At 48.3% G+C, this 13,993-nt stretch overlaps 2 protein-coding genes across 2 annotated transcripts in view; both read right to left on the reverse strand.

The window, feature by feature from the left end:
- Spec2 (CDC42 small effector protein Spec2) overlaps nucleotides 1-8,605 on the reverse strand; it is a 26,237-nt gene extending 17,632 nt beyond the window's left edge. The window contains exon 1 of the mRNA XM_084607411.1: nucleotides 8,199-8,605. The gene's annotated coding sequence lies outside the window, so the exon portion shown is untranslated. The remainder of the gene's footprint in view (nucleotides 1-8,198) is intronic.
- A 1,290-nt stretch (nucleotides 8,606-9,895) lies between these two features.
- The window catches only part of LOC146186795 (bifunctional purine biosynthesis protein ATIC), a 37,397-nt gene continuing 33,299 nt past the window's right edge, over nucleotides 9,896-13,993 (reverse strand). The window contains exon 19 of the mRNA XM_084607412.1: nucleotides 9,896-10,246. Within this exon, the coding sequence (XP_084463538.1) occupies nucleotides 10,127-10,246 (120 nt within the window). The 3' untranslated portion in view covers nucleotides 9,896-10,126. The remainder of the gene's footprint in view (nucleotides 10,247-13,993) is intronic.

Genomic DNA, 13,993 nt, shown 5'->3' on the forward strand with positions numbered 1-13,993 from the left:
AAGGTGGGTTACGTCACCTACCGACAACCCAACAATTTCATCCCACATAATATGCCCACCACCAGGCGAGGGAAGTTGGCACGCACTGCATCACTGCATCAAAAAAAAAAAAAAAAAAAAGTTTTAATTTACACGTATGCCTGCACTTCCCGCGGGATAGCCGGGACGGCGGCTGTTCTTTATCGAAATGTAAGATCAGCTGATCTGGCGGCATAACCGCACTTGCGACTCAAGAAGGACACGCGACCGGCAGTCGCATGCGACCAGACAGCAACCGATGTTCATTCACACTTGCGAATGCGACTTGCGGGTTGCTTTCCACATCGTGTCTACCTTGACTGTTCACCACATAGAGTAAAGCTAACTTACGTTCCCGTCAGCTGAGCCGCTGATTGGTTTAACGGTTTGCGACCAGGAGTTGCGCGACTGGAAATCGAGCAGTGCCCAAACGGCCCGCGGCAGTCGCTTTTCGACCAAAACGGTCGCGCGACCGCTGCGAGTCGCAAGTGTGAACGGGCCTTTAGTAAGCTGAAGCATCCCTACCACCACATGCGCTCTACATGAAATAGGCAGCCGAGGCACCAGCATGACAAGGATGACGTCATCGCAAACATTTTTAACGGGCTAATATGTCACACTTTATCATGCATAAAGTAGCAGCTTGGGATATAATTGGCGAGGCACTAACACGGAGACACGACGCGGCCCGGTGTAGCTGCGATGAAAACGTTTAAAAAAAAAAAAGAAAAGAAAAACAACTTGCGGCACGGAACTAGCGCCTGAAATCGGGACGCGTCACCTTTCCACCACCGTTGCAAACGCCAGGGACGAACGAATGAGCGCGTGCGCTATTGCAGCATCTCGGGTCACGTTCTCTTGTGCAATGGAAGCTCGGCGACAAGGTAAAATAGCGCCATGTTCATTTGCTCCGATGCTGCGTTGCTGCCGAGGCCTTACCAACAAGAAGTCGTATGTCAGAAGTTGGGCGAATTCAAACAGAGCGCGCGAAGTGGGTACGCATATAAAGCTCGTACAAGTCTGAGAAGCATGGGTCACGGCAGCCCAACCGCGAAGAAACTCGACGCCTTGCGCACAGAGGAAGTTGAAGTTCTGCACTGCGTTATTAGAGTTTTAGCTTACCGTGATCCGTCACCGCGCGTTCCACTGCGCATGTCCAGATCCCTTGACGCCGATAGATGGCACCATATACTGGATATCGGCACATAGACCTACCGCGTTGGGACCAATCAGCTTGAGCGCCCTGCCCACGCGCGGATAGAGAGTCAAGGTGGCGGATCGCGGATCACGGTAAGCTAAATCTCTCTATTAAGGCGTAAACTTCGGTGTCAGTTCACGTTAAAGAACCCGAGGTGGTCGAAATTTCCGGAGTCCTCCACTACGGCGTCTCTCGTGGCATAAGGCGTTCTATAAACCAACCGTCCATCGTTTCCACGTGATAAGCAACAAAATAATAGTAACAATGGTGGCTGAAAGGCACGAGGGCAGCGCTTCTCTGAATAGTTCAGCGACATCACCGACGGAAGGTGCCACATTCTATCGGCAGGATGTGCACTGCATGACCATGTGGCGTGATCTTGGCACGTGCACTGCAAAACGTTCCATGCTCAGAAGCTGCATGCGGCAGTGCCAAAGGCAAGGGCGCCATGGCCCAATCAGGACCACGCGCACTTATAAAAGGTAGATGAATTGGCCAGAAGTCCCATAAAGAGTCAGAAGTCCCAAGAAGGCCCATGCTTCTTAGACTTGTACGAGCTTTATACGTACCCACTTCGCGCGCTCTGTTTGAATTCGCCCAACTTCTAACAGTCCAATAAAGAGTGCAATTTTTTTTTTTTTTTTTCAAGCCAGTCCGTGTAATTGTTGAACCGAGGATGTTTTTCCAATAAAAAAAGCCCCATTCTCATGAGCCTTTCTCTCCGGGAACGTTTATTTCTGGGTATGTATCTTCCGCGGACATCTTTCTCGGGGGATGTTTTTTTTTTTTTCCGGGCCATATATCTTCCGGGGACATTTTTTTTTTTTTTTCTTTTTTCGGGGCCGCTTTTTCTGCACCCCGCCTGTTCATAGATTGACAAAGGAGCAGTAGTGGAGGAAAGGTCGGAAGAAACGTTTCAGATTAAAAGTGCAACGACTTTCTCACACTGCACACAACCGGAACACCGAGCTGATCGGTTCGCATCCTGCTCCCCTGCAGCGGTTGCAACAACATTCGCCGAGCGAACAAGCAGGATGCCGACGCAACGTGGAATTTCTGTCCAATGCGAGATGAGAACTCGCCGGCTTTATGGTCACACTTCATCGCGGCGACTCATAAACGTCAGGAACCAGTAGGTTAATAAACAACGAAAAAGGTATTTCATTCAGCATCGCAATCATGATCGTCATCATGTACGGGCCCCAGGCACCCTCATCAAGCTGTTTCTCAACAGCTTTTTCGTCTGGGGACCCCCAACGACATGTTGGAAATAAATGATGATGATTATTATCATCATCAGCATCGTCATGCCAGCCCGGTCACGCCAAATGAAGGCTTCTTCCATTGATCTCCGCCAGCTGCGGCCACGCTGGCTAGTTACATCTGATTGACTGAACGTGCCTCCCGTTCTTTCCGCACAAATTCGCCATTACCCGTGGGGACGATAGTCTACCTGCTCCGCGCGTTATGTACGCCCTCACGACCGTTCAACCTCTTGATTTCATCATAGTTAACTGCCACCCTGTTTTCCAGTCTCTCAAGGTTGCCCTTAACATTTAGCTTTACACAGCTGGCTGCGCTGCCTTAATTCAAACTTTTCTCTTCGTGGGTTCTAAGGTAAGTCGCTTGGTTTGTGAGGTTTAACGTCCCAAAGCGACTCAGGCTATGAGAGACGCCGTAGTGGAGGACTCCGGAAGTTGCGACCACCTGGGGTTCTTTAACGTGCACTGACATCGCACAGCACACGGGCGCTTTGCTTTTCGCCTCCATCGAAAAGCGGCCGCCGAGGCCGGGATTCGATCCCGCGTCCTTGGGGCTATCGATTTACTGAAAGTGGCTATCAAGCTCCCTCCGCCCTGTCCTATCCCGTTACCGGGTCCAGAATCAGCCATAAAGGCCAAGCAGATTGAGGTCGCCACAGCAGCGGGCTATCATCAACCGCGCACGACGCGTGCACTACACAAATCTGAAAGCGCCCGCAGAGTGGCACGCCGAGGAGCCGCGATTTGACATGCCGTCAGAAAGAGCGTGGCGGGACATGACTGTGGCTAGAGAACGCACTTTTAACAGGGAACAGGGTGCGCGAAAGGAGGGGGGCGGGGCGACGCCCTTCAACGGGCGAAATTGAATTTAAAAAAAAAAAAACGAAAAAAAAAACGGGGGGGGGGGGGGGGGGGGGGTGAAGTTGTAATATGAAAGTGCACCGTCCTCCCTCCTTCGCGCTCCTACTATATTTTCCCCCTTCCCTCGCACCGCAACGGCTCTCGCGCGCACGCCGCAGCTACTGCTCCCGTTCCGCGGCAGCTTTCAGCGGCCGCCTTTCTCTTGCGTCGGAATCGTTGTCTTCTTTTCCTCGTTTTCTCTCGCTTCCCTGCAACACACTTCACGGTGACGGGCCCGCAAAAGCGCGTGTCCTTCGCAATGCCGGGCGAAACAAACGTTGCAAAGTCGGCTGCTTTGTCACTAGCGCGCGTCCACAGCACGACAGACGACGGTGAAATGCGACTCCGCGACGAAAAGAACTCAAACTGCGACTAAAAACATGGGGGACATTTAGGCTACACCTCATAGCCCCTGACAAAGTCAGTCAACCCTAAGTCTGCTCAGCCCAGCCAGCGTTATGCTCGTGACGCCGCCGGATGTTCAACTGGTTAAAAATGCTGCTTATCTCACGAATGGGCGGATGCAAGCATGCGGAAATGTGTGCACGGAAGGATGGCTCTCCTGCATCCAGCAGTTGATGCTGATTCATTCGCGGTTGCAAAGTACCGTCCACTGTGAACGGCAGCGCTCGAAGAGGGTTAAAACTATTTATTCGAATTATCTCAGCATTTCCCAAAGCTAAGCTGGACACCGTAGCGGCAGGACTCCGGAATAATTTCGGTCACCTGTGGTCCTTGAACGCGCGGCACAAAGGCGCTTTCAGTTTTGCCTCCAACCTGGGATCGAAGTCGCACGCTCAGCAGTCGAGCGCCCTAAACACCGAGACACAGTGGCGGAGCTGCTGACGGGACCAAGGTTCGCACAAGTTATTGGGACTAAGGTTAGTTTTCTTAAGCGCTCCGTCCTGTCTACCTTCGTTCTCTTGTGTTGCGTCCCGTTCTACGCTGTGTTCCCAGTTATGGATTTGAACCAACTAGTCCAACAGCAAGTGTTGATTATTTTTCTAGCCGTTCTTACGTAATTTAGTAACAGCCAGATCATTCTCTAGCGCTCAGCGGTTCTCTCTCATACTAGCCATCGTCTCCCTCTCGCTCTACCACGGGAAGACACAGAGACACGAAACGGCTCGTAAATTTGTCGCCCAGCAGTCACCATCGCTCTTAATGAGTGCCCCAGATCGATCACTGCACAGACGTCAGGTGTCCCGGAAAGTTGTCCTCCGGCGACGGCAAAACGGGGACGCCGGACAGGCTTGACGACGGAGCTCTCCGGAATGACAAGCCGCCAATCACGACCGTGTGCGACCGGGCGGATCCGTTGCGAGGCATATACGTATGTAGGTAGTACATCTATGCGCGGGGCTAGCGGAGCAGCGGTGTCCGTTTTCGAGGTAAGGCGATACACTGCCGGGAGACAAGTAGAAGAAGAAGCGAACCGGAAAGACCGGCGCGTGCCGCGATTGTGCGACGGCTGCAGCGAGTGTCAACCGCGAAGCCGCTACAGCGAAACTGTGCCCGCACCTGTGCCGCCGTCTCGGCCGGCGTCGAACGCGCGCGCGCTGAATGCAAAAAGGCAGAGGAGAAGAAGGGGTGGCAGTTGCGCGAGTGGATTTTTTTTTTTTTTTTTTATGCGCGCCTCAGAAAACGCAACGAGTGGCACACGCCCATCCGCAATGCGCGTGTATTTCCACCTTAAAAACATGGCCAGGCGGTGAGCCTGGCCAAACCATCGCACTGACAAAAGGACAGTACATCAAGAAGAGGCGGTAGATGTTTCGTCGTTTGCAATTATCTCCACAACAAATACAACAAAAAAAAAAAATGACAGAACACGAACCTTTAAGACACTGCAACAATGAGCTACCTAACACACCTCGTTTCAGATATTGCTAAGTTGTATACATTTCGCTCGAATGGTTGCAGCCTGTTTCACCTCTCTAGTGCCAGAATTAACGGTATGAATTTAAATTTTCCTTTCCCTTATCAGAGCGCGTATTCCGAATTTGCGTCGTTATCGGCCCCGCCGTGGTGGTGCAGTGGTAAGACGCCCGACTACTATGCCGGAGTACCCGGGTTCGATCCCGACCGCCGGCGGCTGCGTCTCTATGGGGGCGAAACGAAGTGGCGTCCGTGTGCTGTGCGATGTCAGTGCACGTCAAAAGTCCCCAGGAGGTCGAAATTACTCCGGAGCCCTCCACTACTGCACCGATATCTCTCTTTCCGCTTTCACTCCCACCTTCCTCCATTCTCTTAAGGCGCGGTTCAGGTGTCCGCAGAGAAAGTATGAAAGATACTGCGCCTTACTTTTACTGTAAACCAATTGTCATGATTATTATCTACCCGGGTTCGAACCCGACTTCGGCGGCTGCGTTTCGATGGAGGCGAAACGAAGGGGCGTCCGTGTGCTGTGAGATGTCAGCGCACGTTAAAGATCCCCAGGTGGTCGAAATTACTCCGGAGCCCTCCACTACGGCTCCTCTTTCTCCCTTTCCACTTTCATTCCCACCTTCCTCCCTTCCCTTGCGGCGCGGTTGAGGTGTCCACAGAAAACACGTGAGCCAGTTACCGCGCCTTTCCCTTCCTATAAATCAAATCAATCAAATGATTATTATTATCGAAGTGTGGCTATCTCACGTGACCTCGAGTCATCTGATTGGTCGAAACGCCGGAACCCGGTGTTGCCACTACGGAACCGGAAGAGGTGGCAACACCCGTTTCCGGCGTTTCGACCAATCAGATGACTCGAGGTCATGTGAGATAGCGACACACTGACAACGACGCAAACTTGGAATACGGGCTCTGAGGTCTGCTCTCAGCAAAATAGCATGTCTGTAGTCATTGCATGCACGTGCAAAGAAAAGAAGGTCGAATTTATCAAGGCTTTTCCCTTTTGTGCATTTCAATACGCACTGCAGGATCAGCCACAACAAACACGCGATCTGCGCACCAAGTACAACACTGGCTTTCCTTTCCTTGCTTTCCTCATAAAACGCACAAGAACGCTAGAAACAAGATCGGGGAAAAAAAAATACACTCATACAGGATAGCAGACAACACACGAGTAGGGAATGCCACATTTTCAAGACAAGGACACCGGGTCCCTCCGCCATTCCCTGAAAAAACTGCATACAAATTTACGTGTACCTGGAACTTAAACCTTCCCTCCGTTCTTAGAAGATTTAAACAAAAAGGAACAAAGAATTTTCTATCCAAGGTAAAAAAAAAGAAAAAAAAAAAGCAAAGTGTGCATGTTTGTGCTCTCGGTGTGAACTTCCAGGCAGTTCCAAGCACGGTGGTTCCAAACATGCCGCACGGCGGGAGATCAACTGCGGTTCGTGCACACGGCGCGTATGTTACATCGCAACAACGAAACCAGCCAACGCTTCATTCCTAGCCGTCCTGTCACTAAAAACATCCCGTCTCCGCGGATGCAAAGCCAAACTGTGGCAGACGAAAGCCGTAAACATAAAACGCGAAAACACGCGGTGTGCGAACCGAGGCGGCCCTAGGCACGTTGTGGCTCTGTAAGCTTCGGGGAAACCAAAGGCTTTATATAGCAACGAACAATGCGAAACCGCTGACGAAGAACTGCGAACGAACTTCCGACCAGATAACGTATGCTTTCAGCTCTGTCGTACGTTTGTCAGCATCTCATACACATGCTCCTTTTTTGAGCATATACGCACGCACACACACACACGCACACAAAATAAAAAAGCTTAAGCATTCAAAAAGCTTGCACGACACAGTGGGTAGGCTACCTCCAGATAATTTGATTCTGTGAATGTTTGAAATAAACGCCTGTGCCGATTAACAAAACGTTTTACTCCTTCCAGGTTTTTCGCCCAGTTGACATATCTAGCAGCTCCCCTCCTTTTGTGAATATGAACTACTCTGTGCGTATGCGCGCTGACCGCATCAAACCACTGTCAATGCTGAAACCGGCCGTACACACGTATGACGAACCCCATCAACGAGCACACGGCATCTCTGCTGCGATCGCAAGCTTGCTTAGTCCCTTGAGAAGATAGCGGGACAGGATCAGTGATGACTAATCATAGCCTCGGACTAATACTTCGACCAGATTGCGGGTCCTGCGAGAGAGAAATCACACGGTCAGCGAAGAGTAGGATCTGAGAGGCGTCAACAGGAGACAGGCGTCTGCATTGCCTCTTATCGCATCGCCGGCTTGTCAGTGTCCACACTACTGCGGTACAGCGGACGCGTACAAAGCTATCACGAGATACTGCTTCGCGATCTTGTCATCGCTGGCTGGACCACTAGGTCAGTGGCAGCTAATGACGGTCCGCGTTTCGTCATTCAAAGCGTAGAGTACACCGAACAGTTTGAATACCTACGTCCAGAACAAGACACTATTCGCAACGACCTCCGACGATGCACCGCGCCAGGCAGCCCACAGCGGATGAAGGAGGATGCTGTTCTGCCCCTTATCGACGCCGAGGTCAGGCGCAGCATGTTCTCACGACAACTCGGTCCCCGCGTCCGCCTTACCTGCTCGCGACACCAGCTTCACGCACGCGCGCTCCACTTCACAGTCCCTTCGGGGTACGTTTCTTCCGAGGTTATGGACAAGAGGCGACAGCACGACCCGTCCGCCCGAGAGGTTCACAGCGCTGACGGCATTAAACTCGCGCCACGAATAGCATTTCGGGCGCTTTTGACTAACGACGATGCCTATTTTTTTTTTCTTTTTCTTTTTAATGGAACACAAGGTAAAGAGAGTTGCGCTTACAGAGACAGGTAAGCCGAGTGACGCCAACAGCGGCGGGAAGCGACAGTGATATGTCGAATGGACTCACCCTGATCCAGGCGCAGTCCGTCGGTGTAAGATTTCCTATAAGAAGAGGCTGAACGGCACCGAGTCACTTATTTCCATATCGGGCATGGCGCCGGCGGGGGGGCACACCGGGTTTCTTCCAAACCTAGCAGACAGACCCTATCGGGCTTCGTGACAGACAAAACCTATCTCGAAGCCCAGCAGTCCGCGCACGCACACACTCTGTCCGGCAACGCGGACAGCAACAGTTGAAGAATGAATTAGAAAACCGTCACAAATGACTCGCGGATGCGTTTACAACCGACATCACTAGCATTGAACACTCCCCTCCTACCGACTCGCGTTCGGCAACACGACGTCCACTCCGGTACCTGCTGCAGCAAGCCTGCTGCTATCCCGCAGCAAGCGTTACGTGCAAAAGCGGAACTCGAATGGCGTCCCCGACGGAAATGACGCACCCAAAGCTGCACTTACGTTCTTTATTTTTGATTTAAAAAATTTTCTATACAAATATACGTTAAAGTTTGAATTTATTACTAGGATTATAACTTGTACAAAAATTTAACAGGTATTTTCAGTGTTATATGTCGCTAGGGGCCTTAACCTGTCATCTGTCATCACCACTCTAACTTGGATACGACCGCATGGTACTGGTACCGAGTACATCTAGGAAACTTAAGGTGTCATTTTGACAAGTAGCGGGAAGCGTGTGTAGACGCATACGACGAATTTTCCTTTTTTTTTTTTTTTTTTTCTAAATCTCTGCGTGCGACTTGTGACCTCCTGTGAAGTTTGAATGAAAAGCGCATAAAGAAAGGTGTTGCAAGCAGCAGTCGTTACGAATAACTCAATCGTAAGTCTCAAATACGGTCTTTTCCCGCTTTAAACATCGTTGGTGCTTTCTTGTCCCGAGGTTTGTTATGAATCCATGGTTCCTTTACCTTGTTTGCTTACTTCTGCCCTTTCAGTTTTTCACTCGTAGTTCAAGCGTAACGGGCTGACGCACGGATATAGCACGGATCAGGCGCTCAATCTGGATTCATTATATGTTCACGTACCAGTATCCACCGACACCACCATTGCCGCATATGTGCAGCCACATGAGTGATTACTTCAGTTATCCTACAATATACTGCTTGAATCACGACCACATGTACACCATTAAAAAAGGACTGATTGAGATTCCCAAAGATGCAATTAGAATAATGTTTCTGGGATTTCCTATTGGCAACTACGACTTGCTGCAGTACGAAGTAGGAAACTTATATGCAGATACAGAACTAGACATTTCTAGTCCACCGATCGCTACTGGTCATTTTTAGCAAGCCGATACCTACTTTCTTTTACTGGAATGGCACTAAGGAAAGCCATGCATGCAAAGTCAACTGGCTGCTTGTGTGAATCGATGGAACACATATGTATACCTGTGCCGTATACTTGTATACTGGCATGGCTTATGCTTGTATTAAGCATGCAGAGCAGCTACCTTCACAGTTCAGACTATCTGGAAATGCTTTTCCACCTCACAGAAAATGCAAAACATGTCAGTGATATGTGTTCACATGCTTCATGAACAAATAAGAACACATGAACACACACATGCAAAACATCACTGCTTTGGCAAAAAAAAAAAAAAAAAGCATCAAAAAGAAAAACCAACTGCAGGACATCTACATCGTTCACACAGACACACACACAAAAAAAAGGAAATCACTCAGATAAATCTGCAAAATGTTTATTGAACGTGCTTTGAATCTGTATCAAAAAGTTATGTACACCACATTATTGCATGGTCTCAAATAGTAAACATGGTAAACAAGTGTGTAAAATAGCTGTGATGTGTCTTTGTTTTTATGTCCTTCCCAAGGCACTCTCATTTGGCAGAAAACAGATGGACAAATTCAGGCTGGGTATAACAGCTGCCTGCACTTCCACAGCAGCAGCAGCAGCTCAGTGGTGGAATAGGCGCAGACCAGAGTGAACCAAGGTGATGCCGTACTCATCGCAGGCCTCCACGACTCCTTGGTCATTGGTGGAACCGCCAGGGCTGACAATGTACTGGACGCCACTCTGAATACATTTATGAAGACAAAACGTGAGCCAAATCTATTGTACTGCATACTGAAACTGTACAAATCATTGCGCAGGTAATAACATGCACTAAGGAAAACTTCAGACAATTGGAAGGTGAATGGTTGTAGCATGCAAACACAGAATCTCGATGCAGAGCTACCATTTCTCTCTGGACTAAATGAGAACATCTAGTAGAAAATTCCAGTGAGTTTAACTTGCCCCTGCACAAAGGTATGAAGCGACATTGAGGAGAACTCTATCCAATTATTGCTCTGAGTGAAAACTGATTATTTGGCTATTTCTGGTTATGCTGATATTTGTCCAACACCAACAGATAAACATATATAGGATGAGAAATTTGAATTTAAAAACATTGAAACCAGGTGACTCAAGCGTGTGGTGTGTTTAGCCAAAAAAAGATGAGTTGCCACAATTTTGAATCAAATGGCTGTGGTGTAGTGCAGCCTCTAGATATACGGCCGGAAATCTGTGCTGATTCACACATCTTGTAATCAGCCAACAGTGGCGACACCGGCATTTTTGTATTTTGTTCTTTTCTAGCTCGACCTCAAATGACTGGTCTCTCTCAAATTTGAACACAGCACTCTCTGCACAGATCAACTTCGATTTGACCTCTGTATCCTTTTACCCATTACCATACCACAGTAACTGACCACCCTCAGCGGGCTAAGAGCAGATGCGAATGCCAATTTCAAATGCATCTGCCCCATGCTGATCCATCAACCTTGAAGCTAGAAAACTATACAAGCTTACAAGTTGAAAATGGTCACCGTGACCAGCCAAGTGTGCACACCGAAATATGTCAAATGTCATGATTCAGCTGCCTTATCGTCCAACTTTGGTTCAGGGGCGAAGAACTAAAAAACTAGTCTAAAACAGATGGCAGTGCTTCAGCAGTGATAAGCGATATCAGTGCATGTTAAAGGTCCCCAGGTGGTCAAAATTATTCTGTAGCCTTCCACTACAGCACCTCTCTCTTCTTTCAGTCCCACCTTCCCTTATGGTGAGTTCAGGTGTCCACCGTGAAATGTGACATATACTGCACCTCCCCTTTCCTAAAAATCAGAACAATTTACTATGCTCAGTCACTCATTTTTGAGGAAGTAATATTTTGGTGCTTTTGATTATAAGCATGCTCACAGCCGGAGTATACTCACTGCAGGGCGGAGACCTCTCCCATATTCCTCCAATTGACAAGGTCCTGTACTAGCTGCATCCACTCAACGCCTGCGAACTTCTTAACCGCATCTCCCCACCTAACTTTCTGCCGCCCCACATGACATCATTTACATTAAAAGGGACGCCGAGGAGTCCACCCAACTCTTGTTCTTGATAGAAATCAATTCTATTTCCGGGCATGTTGATACTTGTCTGGCAGCAAAAGGCACATTTATTGCTGAAAAATTTACGGCTGAAAATTTTACCACCAACCAATTCAAACTCCTGACATGTACACTGAAAAGGACTGCATGATCATCGTTTTGAAGAGAATGGAAGTGCAGCCTACCCTCCGAGGTATGAACAAAAGAATTGCGTCAACATGCCGTAGTGTACTTGTTAAATTGCCCAGTGATTGCGATAGCCATATTTCAGTTATTGATCCTTCCCAACTTACAAAGGCCCCAACTTTAGTGAAACTAGAATCTGTTGATTTAGTCTGATAATATACTGATGCAAGCTAACTTTGATTTGTCGCTATATGTAGCGCCTGTAAACCAATATGAGAGAGAAAAATTCATATGGGGATTTGGGCTAACCGAGCTCAGGTTTGACTGAAGCTAAGCCCACAAGAGCTCGATTTCACATAGTCATGCTGCAATACCAGATGTCCCGTCATATGTGGCTTAGTCGCACCACCCTGTGATACCAGGTGAGGCCACCTAATTAAAGACTGCAGCGAGGTGATCGCACTACAAAAGAAAGATGCAAGCCAATCTTCACTCATTTACCGACTTATGACCCTTTAACTGGAGTTTTGAATTTGTACACTTTCACAAGTTTCTTGAGGCATTGTGACAAAATAAAAAATAAAAAATCAGAGAGTAAGACATTGATGGCATAGTACTGACCACATCAGTTATACTAGATGCTATGCAATCACATTCTTTCATGCAGAATCAACTTACACACCCACTGTTTACATTTTTCTCATGCAAAGCATGCTTCAAGAGTGTCACCAGGCACCTCAGTGAAAGTGGTCATAACATCTAAGGTATTATTCAATTTAGAGGAGCGCAGACACCAAACTTTAGTTGCATATTTTAAAGCGCAGCTCCTTGGCGCCCATTCCTGGGTTTCGCGTCATCGTCGGCGTCGGCCTCGTAACAAGCTCCGCCCCACTTTCATCCCCCCAGTTCGAGCCGGCGCTACGGCAACCGGAGCTTCGCAGGAAGAGGGGGTGGGGGGTACACTCAGGGGTGAACGATGGGGCAGGAGCGCGCCCAGCAACACCGGAGAACACAAGGAAAGGAGGGGGGGGGGGGGGGAGCAGTGACTGACTGATGCCGCTGCCACCGCTAGCGAGTCAAGACAATGTGACTGCGTAGAACACCTTCGCCGCCATGCAAAAAGAGGAGGGGATCCAACTCAATTGCTCTCTTCATTTCTCCGACCACAAAGCTTCTTTCATGACAGCCAAGGACTGTTAGTGGAGCGTTTCTTGATGGAATATGTGTGAAAAATGAAAAAAAAGTTATTTGTAATTGTACACACGTGTCTTGCCCGAAATCTCTGCCTCAAACTATCGAAAAGGTGAAACAGCTGATGAGCTGTGCTCAAATTCCGCATTAGGAAGTAACATAATCATGGGCAATTTTTTTGGTTTTCAGTTAAACATAAGAAGTAACAGTACATGAATCGCCATGCAGTATTTGTCAACGATCATAAAACTGATGTACAGATTAACTGCTCCTGTCAGCTATGAATTTCAGTTTCGGTTTCAAAAAGAGCTGTGATGTCAAAATTCAGATTAAGTGACATGAGGCATGAACAAAAATACTATATAAAACACTGCTTTTTTATTCCTCATGATACTGGCCCTTGAGGCAGGGTGACGTTAGCATTGTAGTGAATTAAACTGGCAAAGCTGAGATTATACTGCAATTCTCTTGCGTCACATGATCTGTACTGGCCTTTGACATCATAGCCATCACTTGGCTATTGAAAATGGAACCGAAACAGATGACAGAAAAATTTATCAATTATTTAGGGGCCCTAAACAAATATTCGGTGGTGTCCACATATATACTATACAATGCACTACACATCATTACAAGAATAGCCCAAGCAACGGAAAATGAGAAGGGTTGAACGTTGCTGAACCGAATGTGGAGCGAGCGAAAGCATTAGTTGCGCATTCTTCTTCATCGTCTTCTTCGCCTTCTTTTCTTTGTCTTCTTCGTCTTGTTCTTTGTCTTCGTCTTCTTTATCTTTATCTTCTTCTCGTAGATTGCGGCCACCCGAAGTCTCGCTTTTGCTGTCATAGTGTTGCTTTCGCAACAAAATTGGGTGCCTATGCACGGTTATTCAAGTTAAAATACTGTAACGGTTTCGGATGCCACTAGGACATAGGCATACAACTGTCTTTTTCTTCTCGTATCTCTTCTCTCATTCACGCGCTCCCACCGCACTCTCGCACTGCGCTTCCTCTTCTTTAGGCACAGTGCTCTTCCTCTGGGTGCGCCGTAACAATACATATTAGAGTCCACTATGCTTATAAGAGCG

This window comes from Amblyomma maculatum, chromosome 6, assembly GCF_055883805.1.
Source record: "Amblyomma maculatum isolate TAMU_Amacu chromosome 6, ASM5588380v1, whole genome shotgun sequence".
Taxonomy (NCBI): domain Eukaryota; kingdom Metazoa; phylum Arthropoda; class Arachnida; order Ixodida; family Ixodidae; genus Amblyomma; species Amblyomma maculatum.